At 37.2% G+C, this 21,036-nt stretch overlaps 1 protein-coding gene across 1 annotated transcript; it reads left to right on the forward strand.

Annotated features, from left to right (window-relative positions):
- Positions 1–561: 561 nt before the first annotated feature.
- On the forward strand, positions 562–19,483 carry LOC114461858 (protein Hook homolog 1-like). The gene is made up of 22 exons (XM_028444327.1): positions 562–709; positions 2,680–2,765; positions 4,161–4,233; positions 5,591–5,641; positions 5,874–6,006; positions 6,180–6,247; positions 9,455–9,517; positions 10,783–10,866; positions 11,975–12,138; positions 12,215–12,355; positions 14,391–14,592; positions 14,661–14,771; positions 15,779–15,866; positions 15,943–16,009; positions 16,069–16,209; positions 16,282–16,369; positions 16,506–16,537; positions 16,635–16,717; positions 17,235–17,335; positions 17,511–17,612; positions 18,491–18,559; positions 18,641–19,483. Exons 1-22 carry the CDS (start codon positions 665–667, stop codon positions 18,797–18,799), a joined length of 2,151 nt encoding a protein of 716 aa, XP_028300128.1. The 5' UTR covers positions 562–664; the 3' UTR covers positions 18,800–19,483.
- The last annotated feature ends 1,553 nt before the right edge of the window (positions 19,484–21,036 follow it).

Here is a 21,036-nt window from a genome sequence, read left to right on the forward strand (position 1 = left end):
TGGTCCAGAATGCTAATTCTAACTGTTTCAGGAGCAGAAAGCTGTTTTTTGTTCCCTATAATTTATGTATATTTAACTATAATGATCTTTTTTTTTCCTCAAATAATTGAAAACAGTGAAAAAACAAAGCAAATATGCACTTAAATTAAATATGCATGTAACTTGAGTTACTTTAATTGTATCTACAAAAGTGGTAATAAATTACTAATGAGTTACTGAGTTACTTCAAAAAGGGATATATTACAAAAATAACTAGTTACTCCTGACACTGTTTATGTCTCACTTATGAATCACAACTCTGTTTTTATGGTGAAAAACATGTACACGTTTGCCTGATATTAAAAATGTACATGTAGCCGTCAGCTGCTTTCTGATTGGTTCATTCCTACTATTCTACCCGTCAATCTTCAACGATCTCAACGCTGATTGGTCTAGCTGCACCAATACTGCTCTGACGTCACGACACTAAGAAGATGTGGTATTCACGTACAGTTAACGTCATTTCTCGACGTGAATGCGTGTAGTCCTCCTTGGACTACGCATTGGTCGTTAGAGGTTTACCTTTGGCAGCAGGTGAGGTCAATGAAGAGGAAGGGGAGCGGAGGAGCGTCATTGGCAGGTGGAGGAATAAACTTAGCATTTTTTTTGTGCTAAAAGTGGACCGATGGACGACAATAAGACGGAGCTGGTTGAGAGTCTGATCATATGGGTGAGTTTAGTTGTTGTTTATTGAGCACTGCGGACTGTGTCAGTGTAATGGAGCTGTTATAGTCGGTTCTGGCGGTGCAAACCAGATGAATGCTAACATAACTAATGCTGAAGCAGGTGGAACAGCCTGAGGAATGATCAATGCACAGATACACAACACAAACAGCACAATAATATATGTCTGTTTATCTGATCACTGAGATTAGACCTCAAATCCTATTACAGGGGAGTTATTTACGGAATGTGGCTCTTTGGAGGGTTTATTTGATGACGTTATGTAAACTGATTAAACTGTGATCTCACAGTAATAATAATGGTTAAGTATTGTTGAGTTCCTGAATAATGATCATGTATTGTTTATTGTCTTGTTACTCTGTGTCCTGTCTGGCCCATTCAATCTCTGCTTATTTTGGAACTACAGTCAAATGACATATATAGATAAATCCTCATTTAGTAGGGCTGGGACTATACACTGAGTTCATAATATGATACGATACCCATTACTAATGGTAATTACCCATTACCATTAGTAACCCATTACTTGATAATAAATTGATTAGTTTTTCTCAACATTCCACACAACAAAATTAGTATAGATACACCGAAATTAAAATTCTTGGCCGAAACCAAAATCTGAAAATGAAAAACAGAAATTATTGTGCAAATTTTGATTCCCTTTGCATTTACGGGTATAAATGTTACGGGTGTCCCGACCCGATATTGATATCGGATAATGGTTCGATATCAGCCAGAAAAGGAATATCAGATTTTATCGGACTGCATCTAAAATCTCCGATATATATTATATTTATTCAATTGTAGAATACTGTAGATATTATGTTGAAGGTTAAAATGTATGTAACCAATTGGTTAATGATAAATGGATCAGTTTTCTCATACCTACTAATGTTCTCTGTTTGAGTAACATCACTTGAGCAAGGCTTTTCTAACATTCCGCACTACAAAACAAGTAATAAAAGTATATACGATTCGTGCTGATACTACATCGTATCGGTATTGACCAATAGGCAATGCCGCAATATCGGTATCTTATCGGAAGTGAAAAAGTTGTATCGGGACATCCCTAATAAATGTGTACTAACTTCACTAAAATTAAAACCTTGCAATTGCAAATTAATATTAATGCTTCAATTAATAAATCAATTCAAAATATGAAAATATTCATTTAGCACTGACATTCCAACAATGCACAATATTAAATTAAAAAAAAAAATGTTTAACTTGTCCCCACTCTCACATGAAATAATATTGTATAGACCTATAACAGACTGAGCTGCTGAAAGAGAGTCACATGGTATATGTTCCCTCATTAAAAACACAAAGTGCATTGTCGTACCATGCATCTGCGTGTGCTTTGAATACACTGCATAATTTCTTGTGCACGCTGCTTTAAACCCATCCAAGTAATGATACATTTATAACACGGACCAAGTACCGTTGTGATGTAGTCAAGAGCATCTCTGGTCACGTTCACACTGCAAGCCTTAATTTTCATTTATGATTTTTACATTAAGGAGTCCTCAGTATGCAGTGTTTCTAGTTTAACGTACATTACACTAAACCACTGCCCACATATCAGAAAAGCAGAAGTCAAATATTTATAGTAATCTTGGAAGACTATGATGGTCTTTATTGGAGGCTAGATTCGAGGTAAATCATATCCCTTACAAATGAAAAAGGTGGTGTTTTTCTCCGGGACAATATATTACCAAATGGGCCATGTTAAAAAATAAAATAAAAAAAAAGCACTAGAAAAGTAACAAGATACATTTTGAATCAACTTAGATGTAGTACTCATTAACTTAATGTTTCTTTAAAATCATTCTGAGGGCCTGATTGCACATTCTGATGGGATAAATTTGGCCCATGAGCCTTAAAAATGCTGTTTTTTTCTATAGATGACTGACTAGTCTTCTCAGTGGTGCTGTTCTTTCTCTCTGCCTTCCACAGCTTCAGACCTTCAACACTCCTGCAGCCTGCAGAACAGTGGAGGAGCTGACCACTGGAGCTGCCATGTCACAGGCCCTGCATCAGATGTGAGAAAGACGTTGCATCCTTTAGTTAAATGTTTTTGGGTCGGATTGACTGCATCTAAAATCTCCCATTATATTGGTTTTTTGGATTTATTTCTTCAATATCTTCTATTTTATTTTTTTTAATTTATTTTATTCAATCATAGAATATTCTTATTTTAAAAGGTTAATTATATGTAATTCATTGGTTTATAAAAATCTGGTCTGTTTTTTTAATAATCAAGCATTTTCTAACATTCCATACTACAAAATAAGTAATAAAAGTATGTATGATTCGTGCTGATATCGCATCGATATCGGTATATATGCAAAGTTCAAAGTTGTATTGGGACATCCCTACTCTCCACTAAGGCTGGACGATTAATTGCAGTTGCGATATTATCGCAATATCATAAAACACAATTTTCTAATTGCAAAGGCTGCAATTTATGTATTTTTTTTATTATTATTAATATTTTTTTTTTGGGGATTTTGATTTACCTAAAAGCCGGAGATTGGCACCGGCAGACCCCCGCGACCCTGTTAAACAGGAATAAGCGGGTATGAAAATGGCTGGATGGATGGATTTACCTAAAAAACGTCCAATTGGTTAAAGCAGATATTAGTTCTTACTTTTCCTTTAGTATGTGTGATGTCACTGACTGGATATTAGTAAGCTTTTTATATATATATATATTTTATTTATTTATTTATAGCCTGTCCCGTTAAGTTCAGAGAGTGTTTAAGAAGTGCAGTCCACATGTTTACATGTTTAATGAAAGATGAAGTTAGTTAGATTTGTTGAAGAGGTAAAGCCACAGATTTGTTTGTTTTATTGTTGTAATCTGTGCCTTAAAATGTACATTTTATATTTCTTTAAAGTTTAAATAAGTCTGAAATTGTTTATTATAAAACAGATTGATTTATCGCTTGTGTTCATTGAAAAATACATGACAAGAGGCCCTTGAATAAATAATCGCATATTAAATCACAATCGCAATATTAAGAAAAAAAAATCACAATTACATTATTTTTCAAAATCGTTCAGCCCTAATATGCACCAAACTTATTAATAAATAAATGGAGGTTGGGAAGAATTAGACAGTCACCTATATAAGTTTGTGTGGAAATGTTTGATTGACAGGGCTAAAATGTATTTACTGTTACACAGTATGTGTTGTTTAATATACAATATTTATTATATCCAACGGTGCCTTTGATGTGGTTTTGTTTTTATTTATCTATTGTATGCAACAGTGCCTGTTTCTCCAAAGTACATTATTCTACTTGGAGACAAATAAAGGTTAGGGTTAGGGTTAAAACTGGAGTTTTACCAACATTGAAATATTTACGAAACCCTTAAGCCAAAACATGTACTGTAATCGAATTCTGATTAAAGTTGGTATCTTTCTGCTGCAGAGACCCAGCATGGTTCACAGAGGGATGGCTCAGCCGCATCAAAGCCGATGTAGAAGACAATTGGAGATTAAAGGTAGAGAGCACAAGTCCTTTCCTGTTTCAGTTATTATCATTGTTTACATTATTTCTTTTTCCCACTTCTTTCTCCTGAACTCACTCCAGCCAAACATCTTCTGTGTAACCTTTGACCTTGTGCTCTGACTTCTCTGGTGCAATGACTTCAGTCTTTTTGCTCAAACTAAACATGCATAGTTGTTGCAAAAATATTCAATTACGTATGGTGTTAACCTTTGACAACATAAGTAGACATTGGAGGAAGCAAAAAATTAAGATAAAAAACATAAGAAATGACTCCCTTTCCATTGCCAGTCACAGAAAACTCAAAACAACCCCGAGTACTTTAATGTAAATCCTACAGTGCTGATAGTTATCTTGTTAGATTTTCCTCTTTGATTTATCAAAGATGGAGCAGGAAATCTAATGTGGAGTCTAATCATGTAGAAATGTCTCACATTTGACCAATGAACCAATCCAATCCCCATTTTTTGGCATCTCCTACACTCTCTTCATCATAATATGTTTGTGGGCATCACTCCACCTCAGGTTTTGGGGTCACCTTTCTATCAGATGTTGTGTGCTGTAAAGTAACCTGAACATTAGTGTCAGCATAGTTACATCAATTTGAAATAAATTGAGCTATTGGAGCAATAAAGATGTCTGCACGGCTTGTTGAGTTCAATGTAGATGATGTAATTATTTGCTGCATGTTATTTCCTCTTGGGATTTGATGATTTAAAGGTCAAAATAGCCGTATATTCCTCTGACTGAGGCAGGGGATGAAATAAAGAAAATATTATGGGGGTGATTAAGGCCCTCGTAGTTTAAAAAATGGGGGCATTTTAAAAATTATTTGAGGTCATGGAAAAAAACGTAGAGCTTTGATATTTTGATAGATTAAAATGCACTATGCAAATAGAGGAAAAGCTCACCCTTTAATATCGTATTATGGTAGCTGTTACTGAAAGTAGACAGATGTAGGGAAACTATAGGTTATTTAGCTTTTAACAGCCTGTCAATATTATACAAAAGAAAACCTTAAAAACAAAACAGAAGTGTAATGGGAGTCTAATAGACCTACAGTTTCTGAAGGAATTGATACATACATTATATCTGGAGAATACTAAGTTGTTGATAAAAACTTGAGGTCCATTTTAGCCCATGGAACAAGGTTTTTGGGGGCACTCTTGGCTAAATTAAGGGCATAATTACCCGTGGCCCTTGCTAATTTCTGACACCGGACTGAGGTCACTCACATCATATATCATATTTTCTAAGCATATATTATCATTAATGGTCCAGCGGACCAATTTATGTCAATTAATTGAAACATTATTGTATTTAATTTGACGTTTCATAATCTGTCCCCCCAGATGAACAACCTGAAGAAGATCCTTCAAATGGTGGTTGATTATTATAATGAGGTATGATGTGCAGCTTTCATCAGAGGGTGTTACTCTATCACTTCTGTAGCATGGCTCTGTGACTGATTAAAACACACAAGTCAACAGGCTGTTTTACATGGAAACAACATGCAAAACTCTATTATCATGAATTATTTAGGCATAAGAAATGTATTTAGTTTGGTTACTGCGTATATTACTCCATCTTCACGTGTGCCATTCAATTTATGAATACTTTTTTGTGCTTTTCAAGGTTTTAAACCAGGAAATCTCAGACTTCCCGTTGCCAGACGTGTCCCTGGTGGCGGAGCATTCCAACTCAGGGGAGCTGGGGAGGCTGCTGCAGCTCATCCTGGGCTGTGCTGTCAGATGTGAGCGCAAACAAGGTACACTCACACCTACTGTGTAAATAAAGGGGAGACTTACTGCAGTAATTTAAGGCCTCACAATGTTTACTGATATCAGTCAAAACACTGAAGCCTGCCTGGCTTAATGTTACATTTAAAACTGATGATAACAAAGCATTTCTGTGTGACTCTGTCTGTCATTACACCAACAGAGTATATTCAGATCATCATGACTTTGGAAGAATCAGTCCAACATGTTGTCATGATGGCCATCCAGGAGGTCAGTCTATTCACTATTATTCATAGCACTGGTATGGTGCATGTAAGGGTAAAACAGAGGGACTCCAGTAAACGCTGAACAGGAGAAGATAACATGTGATGTCTTTATCAATGCAATTCTCTGGACAAAAGTTGGCATGCATGCAGGTTTATTCTTAATTCTATTTACTGACCTGTGCAGTCTAACTGTGTGCTTGGTATTTTACTATTATTTAGTAGTGTTGTGGTGGTCAAGACCGGTCTTGGTCTCGAGACCGGTCTCGAGACCAAATTTTAAAGGTCTTGGTCTTGTCTCGGACTCTGAAGCATTTTGACTCGGTCTTGTCTCGGACTCGGGCTGCCCGGACTCGGGATTTTCCGTCAAGACCGTTCGAGACCAGCACTAATTCCTGCTATTTTTAAGCTTTCTTATAATGTGATAATAACACGGAGAAGAACGGGATAAAACAATCCTTTATTCATTATTTAATCCACACCGTATAATGACCACAACCTTCCTTAATGTGACTGAGTGACGTGTGTGTGGCTACGGTGTCAGTTTGGACCGCGGAGCGCAAGGGAGAAATGAACTAATCACCGGTAAAAATCCCAGTAAAACTCCAGAAAACAATCACCAGTAATAAATATTATCTCCCTGGTAAAGACAGTAGCTCTAACAACAGGTAAAATGATAAACTGATGATATTACAGCCTGTGAAGGCTGGATAGGGGACGCACTTACTCTGCTTCTGGGTCCTAGTGCCAGCCGAGCGGTGAAGCCTGTTCCGTTTACCGTGTTGACTGAGGTCCGTGTGTGTTTAATAAGTCCGTGTGTGTTTAATAAGTCTGTGTGTGTTTAATAAGTCTGTGTGTGTTTAATAAGTCCGTGTGTGTCCGTGTGAAAGTCTGCATGTTTATGCATCTGTCCATCCACTCTTTTCATTATATCCATGTCTTTTAAGGCTTTATTACATAATGTCGGCTGTAGTCCGGGCCGCCGCCATCTTGGATTATGTCGTCACCAGCGCGTCATCGCCGCAGAGTTGCACAAGCCAGAATGAGTCAAATAACTGTAAACAGGTCTTATATTAGTCTATTTTCTTTTTAAAGTGGTGTTTTTTTTTGTGGCTTTAGACTCCAATTACATGTTGTGTATATAATATGTTCCCCACAATATGAACAGGTTCACAATATAATTATTTTTATAGTTTCTGTTTCCACTGTATCCAGAATAATAATAATATTTCTCAACAATAACTATTGATTGATTTGTCACATGACTGTTCCAGGGTTTGAGTTTGTTTTATTTAGTTTCACATCTACCTGTAGCTCTATGTTTTTTACACTGCTGACAACTTGTTTGTAGTTTTATTTCAGAAAGTTTCACTTTTACAGTTACAGTTGGAAACCTTTGTTAATTGAATATCCTAGTTACATTACAGAAACCAAATTAAACTATATCAACTAAGTGAATTAATAAAAATAACCTGTGTAAAGGCTTTTTCAAATAAAAAAATATCTTATGAAATCTGTGACCTGTTGACCTGCACAACTCAAAGAATCAGAATCAAGAATCATTATTTCTTGGCAGAAATACTTTTAAACACTTGCTGTACATTCAGCTGACATAAAAATATTGTTTTTAAATATGTAGAATAATTGTGAATTTATCAGTAGCAGTAGTAGTTTTAATATTTTAGTTAATTTTTTGCAGGCACCTTTTTTTTGTCCGTCAAATGTATTTAAAATAAACTAAAATTAAAGAGAGAATCTTATTTAACTGTTGAACCTTGCCATAATTTTATTCATTTATTTATTTTTTTAAATTGAAAAAAAAATGTTTATGGTCTTGGTCTTGGTCTCGGTCTCGGCTTGTCTCGGTCTTGGTCTTGACTCGGTCTCGGCTCCCGAAAGTCTTGGTCTTGTCTTGGTCTCGGTGCATTCTGGTCTCGGGCAAGTCTTGGTCTCGGATAGTGCGGTCTTGAACACAACACTATTATTTAGATTTAAGCACTGACAACTTCTCATTCATAATTCTGACATTTCCATCTTCTTTTGTCTGACGGCTCATAGGTCAATGCTCTAATAAAACTTCTTTGTTAACGGATGATTTTCTGATCTTGGATCACAGTTTTGTAGTGTACGTATATCTGTGGATGACTGAATACTGTCAGTTCTATACTGTTCTTTTCATGCTGCAGCCATCGTGTTTAAAGCTATTCTCACAGAAAAACATTTTTAATCTGAGTAAGGTTTGGCCACATACAGTTTTTTTTTTTTTTTTTAAATGATGCAATAAATAGGGGAGCGCAAACATCCGCCAAACTCCAAATCTCCTCTTTGCCAGATATTCAGTTATCTGGATCAGTGATCCTAATCATGTTACCATGATCATTCACACTTAAAGAGTTAAAAGAAACTCATTAGTAACAATACAGTAGGTCCAATTGTATGGACACTTACATCCATCCATCCATCCATCCATCTTCAGACCCACTTATTCCTGTTTGTCAGGGTCGCGGGGGTCTGCCGGTGCCAATCTCCGGCTCTCATTGGGTGCTGGGTGGGGGTACACCATGGACAGGGAGCCACTCCATCGCAGGGCAACACAGACAGACAACCACTGACACTTACATTTAAATAATAATAAATAATCATAATTGTGATTCAGATCTAATCTGGATGAAACTTGTTGGGGTAATTGAGGAACCAACCTCACATAACTGGATCAAATTTATTAAAGATTAGTCAGTAATGAACCGAGATATGGATTTTTTTTTAAATTTGGCCAATGATGAGAGATAGGGATTTTCTATTTTTCAAACTGATCCAGAATCAGTATATTGATATTGAAATGTAATGTAATCTTTCATGGCGTAAAGTCTATTTTTGGTTAAACTTTTGTCAAACTCCGTTAATTATTTTTGACATAATCCTGCTAAAAGACAAATAGATAAACACCAGTGAAAACATTAGCTCCTTGGCAGAGGAAGGAATAAGATATTTTCAGTGGTGCAGACATGACTGAATATCTATAATTGATTTTGACGCATCTTCTTATATACAGTATACAGTAACTAATCAATTTCATGGCTTTTTAACAATTATTCTGGACGGAATTCAGAAAACAATCAAACACAAATGTACAGTCAAACCTTTTCAGACTTCATTAGTTACATCTGATTATAGGAGTTGGTTTAACAAACCTTGTGGTTTTTGTCTTTTTCAGCTTATGAGTAAAGAGATCATGGCTCCGTTTGGAGCTGAGCTGTCAGAGAACACGGAGCAGCAGGTCAGTGTTGTCACTACAGGGGCTTGCAGCATGTTACACTCATTCATGCATTCATTAATACATTTTTTAAGTCTTCATTTTGTCTGTGTCAATTATTTTTAGCCAACTATTCGATCTGTGAACCATTAAACGTGTGTAAAACTTGATTACCAAAATATTCAATAACTGCAGCCCTATTTAAGAGTTAACATTTACACATGAGCTAACACAAGTAACCATGGAGAAGTTAAAAAAAAAAACAGAGACAGAGACCGTCAGACAGAGAACATCTGTCTGACGGTAGTGTTGATGGTATAAGGAGAACAAAAATTGCAGAGAGAGAAAACATCAGAGTGTCACAGGCTGCCTAAACTGTGAACCAGAGGTCAGGAACCAACAGTTCTAAAGCTAGTTCATGTACAGTAATAAAGCAAGAGAAGACGGGAGAGGAAGTTGACTGCAGATGAGAGAAACATGGTTAAAGCATCACAAATTAAGATCTTAGTGCACTTGAAAAGGTTCCCCGGCAGCTTAAAGGTCCAGTATTATGCTATTTTTCATCCAACTCCAATTGTTCTAAGAACCCCAACAACATAGTGTTTGAGATTTATTTTCCCAAACGCTTCTAAAAACAGGTGGTTTTGGGGCCTTCATGCATATGCATGAGTGGGCGTATTTGTAGACGCAGACTCTAGCCTCGCTCTTGGAGAGGACTTGGCTTGCACTAATATTATACTGCGTCTGTGTTTGATGTGTTGGAGTCCAGCAACTCATCACCATAGCGGTTGTCTTTTGCTATCCACACATTGCACATTACAGTAAAACTCATGGCTATTTATGATTGTGAGTTTGACAAACACTGCTTCAGGGTGTGTGTGCGCGTGCGCGGCAGTAGCAGCAGGCGTAAACTGTTGTCTGGGTGACCTCTTTAAAACACTCAACGGAGTGTTAGGTTGCTAAGTCCCTTGCTCGTCCTCTTCACCTCTTCTGACCACAGGAATAGTGCTTTTAAGGTGATTGTCGACTGTTTTGTCGAACCGCTGCATCGCATTGGATAAAGGACAGTGGTGGCCTATTGGCTAAGGGAGCGGGCGTGTAATAACAAGGGAAGGAGGAAACTGAACATTTTCAACTTTTACCCTCTCAATGAGGCCAAAGCAAAACCATTATAAAGTGATTTTTTTCATAATACTGCCCATTTACAGCTAATGATTAATTGATAAGAGTGAAAGCATCATGACACAGGTTAGTTTTGCCCTATGATGATGTGCTGTTCCTCTTTTTAGCTAAAAAAAGCTCTGCAGGACTGCTCTGAACTTCTGGCAGAAAAGGAATCTCTGGCTCAGCGCTGTCAAGAACTAGACTTACAGGTAAGTAAAGACCTTATAGGCACGCAAACAGACACACAATTACAGCTGGGCTCACTGCGTCTGTACGCACACACGCGCACACACCATTTGGTGCAGCCTAAACAAGAGCTGTGTAATTCGCTGTAATGCTGGGCTCCATTGTGCGGAGCCGCTGTGGCAGAAACACTGCAGGCTTCCAGTGGGAGCTCTGCTGGTCTGCATGTGGTACGCAGCACTGCACAGGCAGATAACAGTTTAGCACAGGCACTGATCAGCTCTTCCACTGGACTCTCGACAGATTGATTCATTTCCACACTCTTCATCGCTCACTGCAGCGAGGTAAGTCCCACATGTCCGAGTGCTGGAAAGAACTAAACCCGTCTGAAACTACTGCTCACCACCTTCTAACTCAGAAAGCCTGTCAGTGTGGGACAATTACTTATTACTTATTATTTCTTATTATTCAGGCTGTCTTATTAACCATTTTAATTTTTTTTGTTTTACTGAGAATTTATAAAGATATACCTTGTCTTTTAGAGAAATTTAAATTGGAAATGTTTCATTTTAGAAGGAATTGAAAGTGAAAGAAAGGAGTGACTCATCCATACATTTACAATTGGAAATGCAGCCAATGTCAGTGGAAGGATGTTCATAATTCACACACACACACACACACACACACACACACACACACACACACACACACACACACACACACACACACACACACACACACACACACACACTGTTTCTAGTAGTTTTAACTTTTTATTGTGTTGTGAAGCTGCATTTTAAAGTACATGCATCCCTCTGGTGATCTGCTGTTAAACTAAAGAATCATTTTAAAAGAGGAAAGAACTAACTATGTATTAACCAGTGTGCTTTAAGTGCACATTCTATGTGCTCTTCTTCCAGCATGGATTAACTGCACTGCTTTAACAGCTTGGAGGGGAGGAGTTGTTTTTAAAGGACAGGGCGTTTCATTCCCTGTGTGACTTTTCTGCTGCGCATGCAATAATTGACCAAGAATGTCAATCTAACGCCTCACATTTTCCTGCCTACTTCTAATAAACCCAGATTTTAAAGGCTCTATGGTAATTGTATGAATGGCTTGATATTCCCTGGACAGGTGGCAGTCCTTCAGGAAGAACGAAACTGCCTATTGGTTGAGAACGATGTCCTAACGGACCGGGCCAATCAGCTCGACACATTTGACGATCCAAACACACCATCAGGGAAGAAGCACAGCCAGCTACAGCTGCAGCTAGAGGCTCTGCAGGAAGATAACTTCAGGTCTGTGTTTTTGCTCCTGATGGATTTGGCTCGCTTTCATCTTGTTTAAAAGGTCATGTACACTGTGTCGTTTCAGGCTGGAGGCTGCTAAAGATGACTACCGCATTCACTGTGAGGAGCTGGAGAAGCAGCTGATTGAAGTTCAGCATCGTAATGATGAGCTCACCAGTTTGGCGGAGGAATCCAGGGCTCTCAAGGATGAACTGGATGTTCTGAGGTACTGGTGTCAGAGGGGACAAATACATGTTCTCCTCCATCAACATACACACAAGGTCGGGAAGGTTACTTTAAAAATGTAATCCTATACATTTACAAGTTACCTGCTAAAAATGGAATCAGTAACTTATTTTAAGTATCACTATATTAAAGTAATGTAACTGATTACTTTTTGTTACTTTTGGACTATTTCAATAGCATTATATTATATCTTTATACAAATAAAGACAAAAAGATAGAATACATGTAACCTGCTCACTGTATTATTTTAGATAAACATGAAATCACCTTTTACAGACACACTACATGAAAGGAAATGATGTTTTAGTTTACCACAGACTGGGAGAACCCACAGTAGTTTGAATAAAAGGTGTCAAAAGATTATTAATCAATTTACTCATTAATCATTGGCCCCTAGACCACAGATCATACAATAATGATTTTTGTATGGTATATAATAATTGTTATGATTACAGTTTAGTAATACATGCAAAACAAAAAAGCACCACCTGAAAGTGGCATTTCAGGTTTTAATAAATTCTATAGTTATAGCTACAAAGGTCACATACATAACATAGCAACAATTGTCATTTGTATTAGAAAAAAGCACCAGCTGAAGTAGGTGTTTTAGGTATTAACATGCTACAAAGGTAACTATAAGTCATTTCTCCTACACTGGTGTCAGCATTGTCTTTCATGTGTCATGTAATGCAAAATGTAATCCTCCTAAGTAATCCCTGTTTTCATAAAATGTACTTGTAATCTGATTACACGTTTTTAAAAATACTGTAATCCAGATTACGTAACGGCGTTACTTCCCCAAGTCTGCATACACAAGACATCTGATGGTGTGCACAGAGAGGAAATGTACAGTATATATTGGTGGCAAAAGAAATTTGGACACTTTCAAAATTATTGAAGTAAATTTGGTTGAATATACATGGAACACTCTCCCCTGGGCAAGTAAGTGATAAATGCTCTAAATATGTATAGAATAGAACATAATTGTCACTGTACACATGTACGATGAGATTAAAAAAAAGCTAACTCCAGAAACAGTGCAAAACAGTGTAAGAAATAAACAATATATACAATATAAACATAGGACAAGAAAGGAGGTAAAGTGAACATTCATGGGGAGTATGTACATTATGCATAACAAATAATAAACTTGGTATCATGGACAGTGTCATGTTTAACCATATTTATGTCATTTTTGTGTTTCTTGGTGTAACTATGTCACCTAGTGGCACAGGGTAATGCTACAGTGGGTTTGAGCTAAGTTTCACTTTCTTTTATTCAAAAACAGCATGTCAGAGCTGCTGTGCACTCTCTTCCCTTTTGTCGTGTAGAAGGAGGATTTTTCTGTTTCTGAAACTATCGAAGGTCATATCTGTAAGTTATATGATGGTCATTTATTTTTTCATTAGTAAAGACTGGCATGTTATGTTTAAATGCAGAACAAATACATTGAGACTTGTGTGTTTGTGTTACAGATAGTTTGTATCATTAGCCTGAAAATGTACAGGATTCTATTGTTTGTTTATGCATACTTGAGCATTTATTTGACACTTCTGTGGTATATTTTGTGCAGAATGATTGTGTGCAAGGTAAATTTGGTATAAGTAGAATCTAAGCTCTTCTATTTGTCAGTCAGAAATGTGAATAAAACTTGTACATTCTTTTAAGAACTGTTAACAAACAATGGGCATATTCATTTTTATGTCATTTAGAAATATGGTGACAAATCCATGTCTTGATCTATGTGTTCAGATCAAAGGTGCAGGATATATTTACATTATATGCAGTTATTGAAGCTGCAGTCACTAAAGGGAATAAGTTAAAACTACTAAACTAGGAAACAGTAAGTGGGACAGGCCAGATAAAGGATAATGGGGTAGGTGTGTATAAGCTTTTGCGTCAACTTACAATGTTTCGGCTGAGGAGTGTTGTTTGTTCTGTGTTTGTTTTTCTAAAGCCTGCCGAAATAAATTCAAATTCAAACCCAACAGAGTTCTTGTGTCTGTTCCATGCAGGAACTGCTCGGACCGGGTGGTGATGCTGGAGGCGTCTGTGGAAACGTACAAGCGAAAGCTGGAGAATCTGGGTGATTTAAAAAGGCAGATGAAGCTGTTGGAGGAGAACAACATGACCTACATGCAAAACACGGTCAGTCTAGAGGAAGAACTGCGCAAAGCCAACGCTGCACGTGCACAGCTGGAAACGTACAAAAGACAGGTGAGCAAAGAGTGGCTGCAAATCAAAGTAAAATCTTTCCTTTTTTAATCATTTCTTTGCCGCTTCAGGTCCAGGAGCTACACAACAAGTTGTCTGAGGAGACGAGACGTGCTGACAATCTGACTTTTGAGATGACAAAGTTAAAGGAGAAGCATGAAACTGTCATGAAGGAGAGAGAGGTGGAGCAGCTTTTAAGTTGTAAACATTCAACATAGAGCTGGGCAATATATCAAGATTCAAGATATATCGAGTTTTCTATTTTGGCGATATAGAAAATTATAATATCGCCTATATTAATATATACAGTATATTTTTAAAGCATATTTTATTTTAAAATACTTGTTTTAGGAGTCGCTGCTGTCACTACTTCTCAGAACAATATGAAATGCACAGTTAGATGGAGTTCTGAGTGTGTTCTAACCCAGATCTTCCCCTAAAAAGGCCGCACTACAGAACTCACTCACACGTGCTGTCCCTTAGAAGAGAAAAGGCCAAAAGTGGCACAAATTATGCAGCTGTTTGGTTAATAAATGTCCCAGTCTTATTGTGTGTTTTTTGTCCTTTTGTGTCGGTTGTTGTCTTTTTGTTTGTTTATGTTCTTTTATGTATTTTTGTTGTCCCATTGTGTATTTTTTCCTCTTTGTGGCTTTTTGTTTATCTTTTGTGTATTTCTCTATTTATTTGTTTGTTTTTTTGTGTATTTTTTGTTCTTCTTTTATGTGTTTATTTTGTCCCATTGTGCATTTTTTCCCTTTTGTGTATTTTGTTGTCCTATTAACTATTAGTGTTGTTCTTTTGTGTATTTCTCAGTTCATTTGTGTGTTTTTGTAGTAATTTTGTGCATTTACTTTTGGGGTCGCTAGTTGCCCATGTTTGTGATACACGCACCAGTTTTTTTTAAATGTATTTATTTAAAGCACTGTGATGTTATTTTAGCCTGTGTGGTATTTTGCATCAGCAAATTTAAAGGTTAAATTTAACACTGATTTGTCTTTCTGGTAAGACTTCATTTGAATAAAAATGATCGAAATTTGTATCGTACATCACCATTTTGAGAAAAAATATCAAAATATGAATTTTGCTCCATATTGCTCAGCTCTAATTCAACATGATGCAATGCTTTTGGTTTGAGCGCTGATGAGACTGATGTGGAGGAAGTATCATGTTCTCTCCTCTGTGACATCAGAGAATCATCATTGAGAGAGATTCACTGAAGGAGGTCAACGAGGATCTGCGATGCAGTCAGGCTCAGGAGCACCAGCTGTCCCGAGCAGGTCTCGTTTAGATGTTTATAACAGACTGATGTGACGCTGCAGCTTTGAATCAATAATGGTTTCCTCTTTCCTGCAGGGATGCTTCCATCCGGCAGCCCCAGCCATGACAACCTGGCTGCTGAGTTGATGCCTGTTGAATACAGGTAATAAATGGCTGTTGGTTTTTCAGTGCTCTCATGTTTTATAACTTGTGTGTCTTTAGGGAAAAGTTCATCAGGTTGCAGCATGAGAACAAGATGCTGAGGGTGCAGCAGGAGGAATATGAGCAGGGGAAGATCGCAGCTCTGCAGACTCAGCTGGAGGAGGCTCATAAGAGCCGCAGTGAACTGGACACTGACAACAGGTTGGGATTTTCTCTTTAAAATCACATCAAGCTACATTTTCTCGAAGCTCAATATTTCCTCATGACCTGCAGACTGAGCCGAGAGCGGATCAGTGAGCTGCAGCAGCAGGTCGAGGACCTTCAGAAGGCTCTGCAGAGTCAAGCAGCAAAACCTGACGATGTAAGAGTCCCAGCTTCCTCTTATTTGACAGTTTTTCTTACACTTTGATTAGAAGCTGAAACCTGCACCGATCCATTCGTGTTGCTTCCACATTTTAAAAAATGCACCAACTTTTTTTTACCTTATAATCTTGCAGTCAAACCTGAAGCGGAAACTGGATGCACATATGTAAGTTTGATTACTAGGTGCTTGGAATGGTAAACTGCAGAGTAATGTTGCGGGTTGTCCACTGGAGGGAAGTAAAGAGGTATTATTTCTTTCCCAGGGTCCAGCTGAACGAGGCTCAGGATGAAATCATGAAGAAAAAAGAGCTGCTGGAGGACCTTCAGCCTGATCACACTCAAACCTGTAGGTCTCGTTTTTTTTTTTTTTTTTTGTTACAGCTAATACAGTCCCTCAGTGAGCTCCGGTGATGATAAAGCAGATGCTGGGAAAATTAAATCATTCTTTATATGTTGCTGGGATAATGCAGGGATGAGCTCAGTGTACATTCTGGTAATTAGTAACACTCAGAGAGATTATATTTAGACGAGATATCCTCAGATGTCTGTGTGCTAATAATGATTAAATGATGTTGCAATGCCTTAACTGTTACTTGACTAAACTTGTCACAGCTGTCTGTTTAATGGCTACATCTTTGATAGACTATGAAGGTTGACCAAAAGTGCAAAATTATTTTTACCAGGAGATGTAAAAAAAAAAAAACCTGATTCTTCTTGACTTGTCAAGGTTTTGCTGAACTTTCTGTGATTTTTGTTCCATCCTTGTAAAGAGCATTCAGTTTACACTAACATTTTCAACAGTATTTTTCCTTTCGTGTCAACACCTGAGCCCATTATGCATTTTGTTTTTTCATGTGTGTCAGCTCTGAAGCTGGACGAGCTGATGGCTGCTCTGAAAAAGAAGGATGATGACATGCGTGCCATGGAGGAAAGGTACAAGATGTACCTTGAGAAAGCCCGTAATGTGAGTAGTTTACTCTTATTTCATCTGGTAATGTTTTACCTTCTAGGTTCAACTTGAATTGCCTTTTCTGGCTAAGCAAGCATTCCCCTATTGTTCTTTCTTTGTCTCTCTCTCTCTCTCTCTCTCTCTCTCTCTCCTCTCTCTCTCTCTCTCTCTCTCTCTCTCATGCTTGTAGGTGATTAAAGCTCTGGATCCAAAGCTGAATCCAGCCACTGCTGAGATTCAGGCCCTGAGAAACCAGCTGGCAGATCGGGACAAACAGATTCTTAGTCTAGAAGTAAGTGTTCACTGTTATTTCTAGAGATGTAACGATTCACTCAACTCCCTATACAATTCGATTCACGATACTGGGATCACGATACGATTCTCTCACGATTTATTTTACAAAATGGGACTGTAGACAAATGATGACTGAAAAATATTCCTTTATTTTTTTTTGGGAAAAAAATAGAAAATACTGTACTATTTTTCTTTTATTTTTCATTGTCAAAAGAATCCCTTGATAATCTATTCAAAACAATGCAATTTAACTAAAAATAAATCTTGAATGAAATAAAGGAATAATACAAATGAAGAAGCCTATTAATTAAAATTCTGGTTCTATAGTAAACAGTGCAACAATGCTTTTAAAAGTGCAACTGAAAATGTATTTTGTGCTTTAACAATTGCGCTTAAGAGTGCAATGACATAACAGTCATTGCACTGTATTTACGTCAGATATTTGTTTGGACCAGCAGAGGTCTGGTAACCCAGTGGTTGGTTGGCATGCAGTTATTCTAGCAGTGAAGAAGAGATGCTATGCGCTAGCAGACAGAGCTAATAGAAAAACGTGACTTTTACAGATATTCACGTAATATTACAGACATTATTTTGGTGCTAAAGGGGTAAGGAATCATTTATGAACATGTTTAAGAATAGAAGGCCAGAAAGAAAGTAGTACCAGATTCCGCTTGCAGCCTAAGCCTAAAAGAGAAGGATAAATATAGCGCCCTTTGCTGTTTAAAAAAAGTACTGTGAATCAATTTTCAGAGAATTGATGTGAACCGTGATACCTATGAATCGATTTTTAACTGCCTTACGATTAATCGTTACATCCCTAGTTATTTCACTGGATGTTTGTAACTAAACCTTTGAAACTTGTGCTTGTGCTCCCAGCGTCAGTGTGAGCAGGCCAGGCTGAAGGAGTATGAGGAGAAGCTGATAGTCACTGCATGGTATAACAAGGTAGCAGAAACCTTCTTTGAGTTATGCTTTATTTCATCCTCTACACTAAACACTAAAATGTGTTCTTTCTTTACTTTAAAGAGTCTGAACTTTCAAAAGCTGGCCATTGACTCTCGTCTGGCAGGACGCAGCGTCTCCATGTTGGCCCCAGGCCAGTCCTTCCTGTCCCAGCAGCGACAGGTCTCTAACGACCCCCGCAGGACACTCTCTGTCAACGTTCCGGCTGCAACCTCCAAGTAAACCATGTGACAGCCCCAAACGTCATTTCAACTAAGACTCAAACACACAAACATGCACTCACTCCTATAGAGAAGCTCCTAAGTGACCTTAAACACAACCGCTGTCGGCTCCAGTCATGGGCACTGCTATTGACTCTCAGGTTAGAGCATTGTGCTCCACTGGACGCCAACCTGATTTCTGACTCTACATAACAGGTCAACCCCAAACGGAGGCCATTAGTAAGAATAAATGTGAGTTTACAAATGCTAAAGCCATCTGAAGGTAAGGACGAGTCCTTCAATAATCCTATATGCTGTAAACAAACAAACAAACAAAAAAACCTGGGCCTATTCTCATGATCTCATACTTGGTGCTGGACACCAACTGTATCACGTGAAGCTTTAAAAATCCATAACAATACCTTTAAGGCCTGAGACGATGCAGCAACAAATATGAATGAACTACCGTATATTCAGGAAAAGAGCAGACACCAGTTATTTTCTGTATTCAGGTTCATTCAGTGGTGACTCCTGCCAGCAGAAGTGTAAAGAGTACTGATGTATCCTACTCACCAAGTACTGTCACCTGAAATTGTACTCGAGTACAAGTAAGTCATACATAAAATACTCAAGTACAAGTAAAAAGTAGCTTAATTAAATAGTACTCAAAGTAAAAGTTACTCGTTACTTTCACACCTCATGTTTATTTTTGGTCATAAATCTTGCCATGGTTCCCTTGCATACATTAAACATCTCATGTATGAACTTAAAAAGGAAGAGACCAAATCTGGCACAAATGGAACTGAATTTATTTTCCACAAAGGCATCTGTAGAAAATAAAAGGTTTGTCAAAATGTACAATTATTTTTAAATAAAATAATACCAATTAATTCAATTAAAATTTTAAAATAAATGTTCATGCTCTAACTATAGATACATTTATGAACTCTAACACAAGTGGGTAACAACATAATATGTAGAAATCACAACCTGAACTGAAGAAAGTGGCTGAGCATTGATCAGAAATGACACAAAGAACATATAGATTATGTTCAATGTGCCAAGAGACCATGAAACATAAATTAAAAAAAAATATCACAAAAAAGATTAATTTACTCAGTAATGGTTGGGTATAGAAATGTAACGAATTACTTTACTTATTTTAAAATGTACTTAAGTACAAGTAAAATGACTGATTTAGAAATATACTCAAAAAAGTACAAGTACCCATAAAAGGAACTCAATTACAGTAATGTGAGTACTTGTCATCCATTACTTATACCTCTGCTGTTAGGATACATGTGCTCTGCGTTGACTGGCTGACTGTATTTTTCCACAGCTTAATTAAGGCTATGTTAATATAAAGCTAGCAAAGTAGACACGATTTAACACCAGGTTATATTTTATATGAAAGAGAGACAAGTGATGCGTCTGTGTTGTAGGGTAGAGTAATAACTAAAGAAATAAGAATGGCTTTAATCAGAGTGGATCAGTCGTTCAGTCTGTTGTTGGAGCAACATCAGGTGTGTCACAGGCCAGATGTGGATTTTATTTGATTGTCCTAATCATAAAAAATAATGGATTTGTTTAACTCGGTATGCAACTGTGATTAAGGATGTTAGAGAGATAAGGTTTTAAAACAAAAAGCGAAATAAATGATTTAAGGAAAAATATTTGTTTTGTATTTTTAGAATAATATTCTTAAATGAATTTGGAATAATAATATTTATGGTTTGAAGGAGTTACTATTAGTGTCTTAAAGTTGTTTTTCATGGCCCTGGATGAGGATGGATGGGTCCTATGTTAGTGGGTTTCTGTTGTACGTGTTTCCACTTTTGTAAGTTAGGGTCTGACTGTGGGATTTGTTGATGTCTATTACTAAGTCACGGGTTTGTGTTCATTTTAATTTTTTTCTTATTTGTGTAAAAATCTCTGCAATTCCTCATTGGATGTGTGGATTGTGTGATTTCAGAAATCGTTAACTTTTGGTAACACTTTAGTTTAGGGAACACCTACTGTATTAACCATTAATTAGTTAGCATTAGTAACATATTGACTCTCCATTAGTCATTATTATGTACTTATTAAGGCTTTATTCTGCATGGCCTTATTATACAACCAGTAAGCCATTAACTAAGAGTTTTCCCTCAATTACCTCAGAATTATTACTTAAGGAAGTTGTTGTATATGAATTATGATCTCAACATGACCCTGTTTGGACTGTGAGACTGCCATTAAGTTTATGTTAAGGCATTAATA

Source organism: Gouania willdenowi, chromosome 4 (genome assembly GCF_900634775.1).
Source record: "Gouania willdenowi chromosome 4, fGouWil2.1, whole genome shotgun sequence".
Classification (NCBI taxonomy): Eukaryota; Metazoa; Chordata; class Actinopteri; order Blenniiformes; family Gobiesocidae; genus Gouania; species Gouania willdenowi.

What these genes read in the sequence shown, in the direction of transcription:
- LOC114461858 (XM_028444327.1), top strand. Translation starts at nt 665, where the DNA reads ATGGACGACAATAAGACGGAGCTGGTTGAGAGTCTGATCATATGG. An exon ending in TTGATGCCTGTTGAATACAG is followed by an intron (nt 16,010 to 16,068) that starts GTAATAAATGGC and finishes GTGTGTCTTTAG; the next exon opens with GGAAAAGTTCATCAGGTTGC. An exon ending in AAGCAGCAAAACCTGACGAT is followed by an intron (nt 16,370 to 16,505) that starts GTAAGAGTCCCA and finishes ATAATCTTGCAG; the next exon opens with TCAAACCTGAAGCGGAAACT.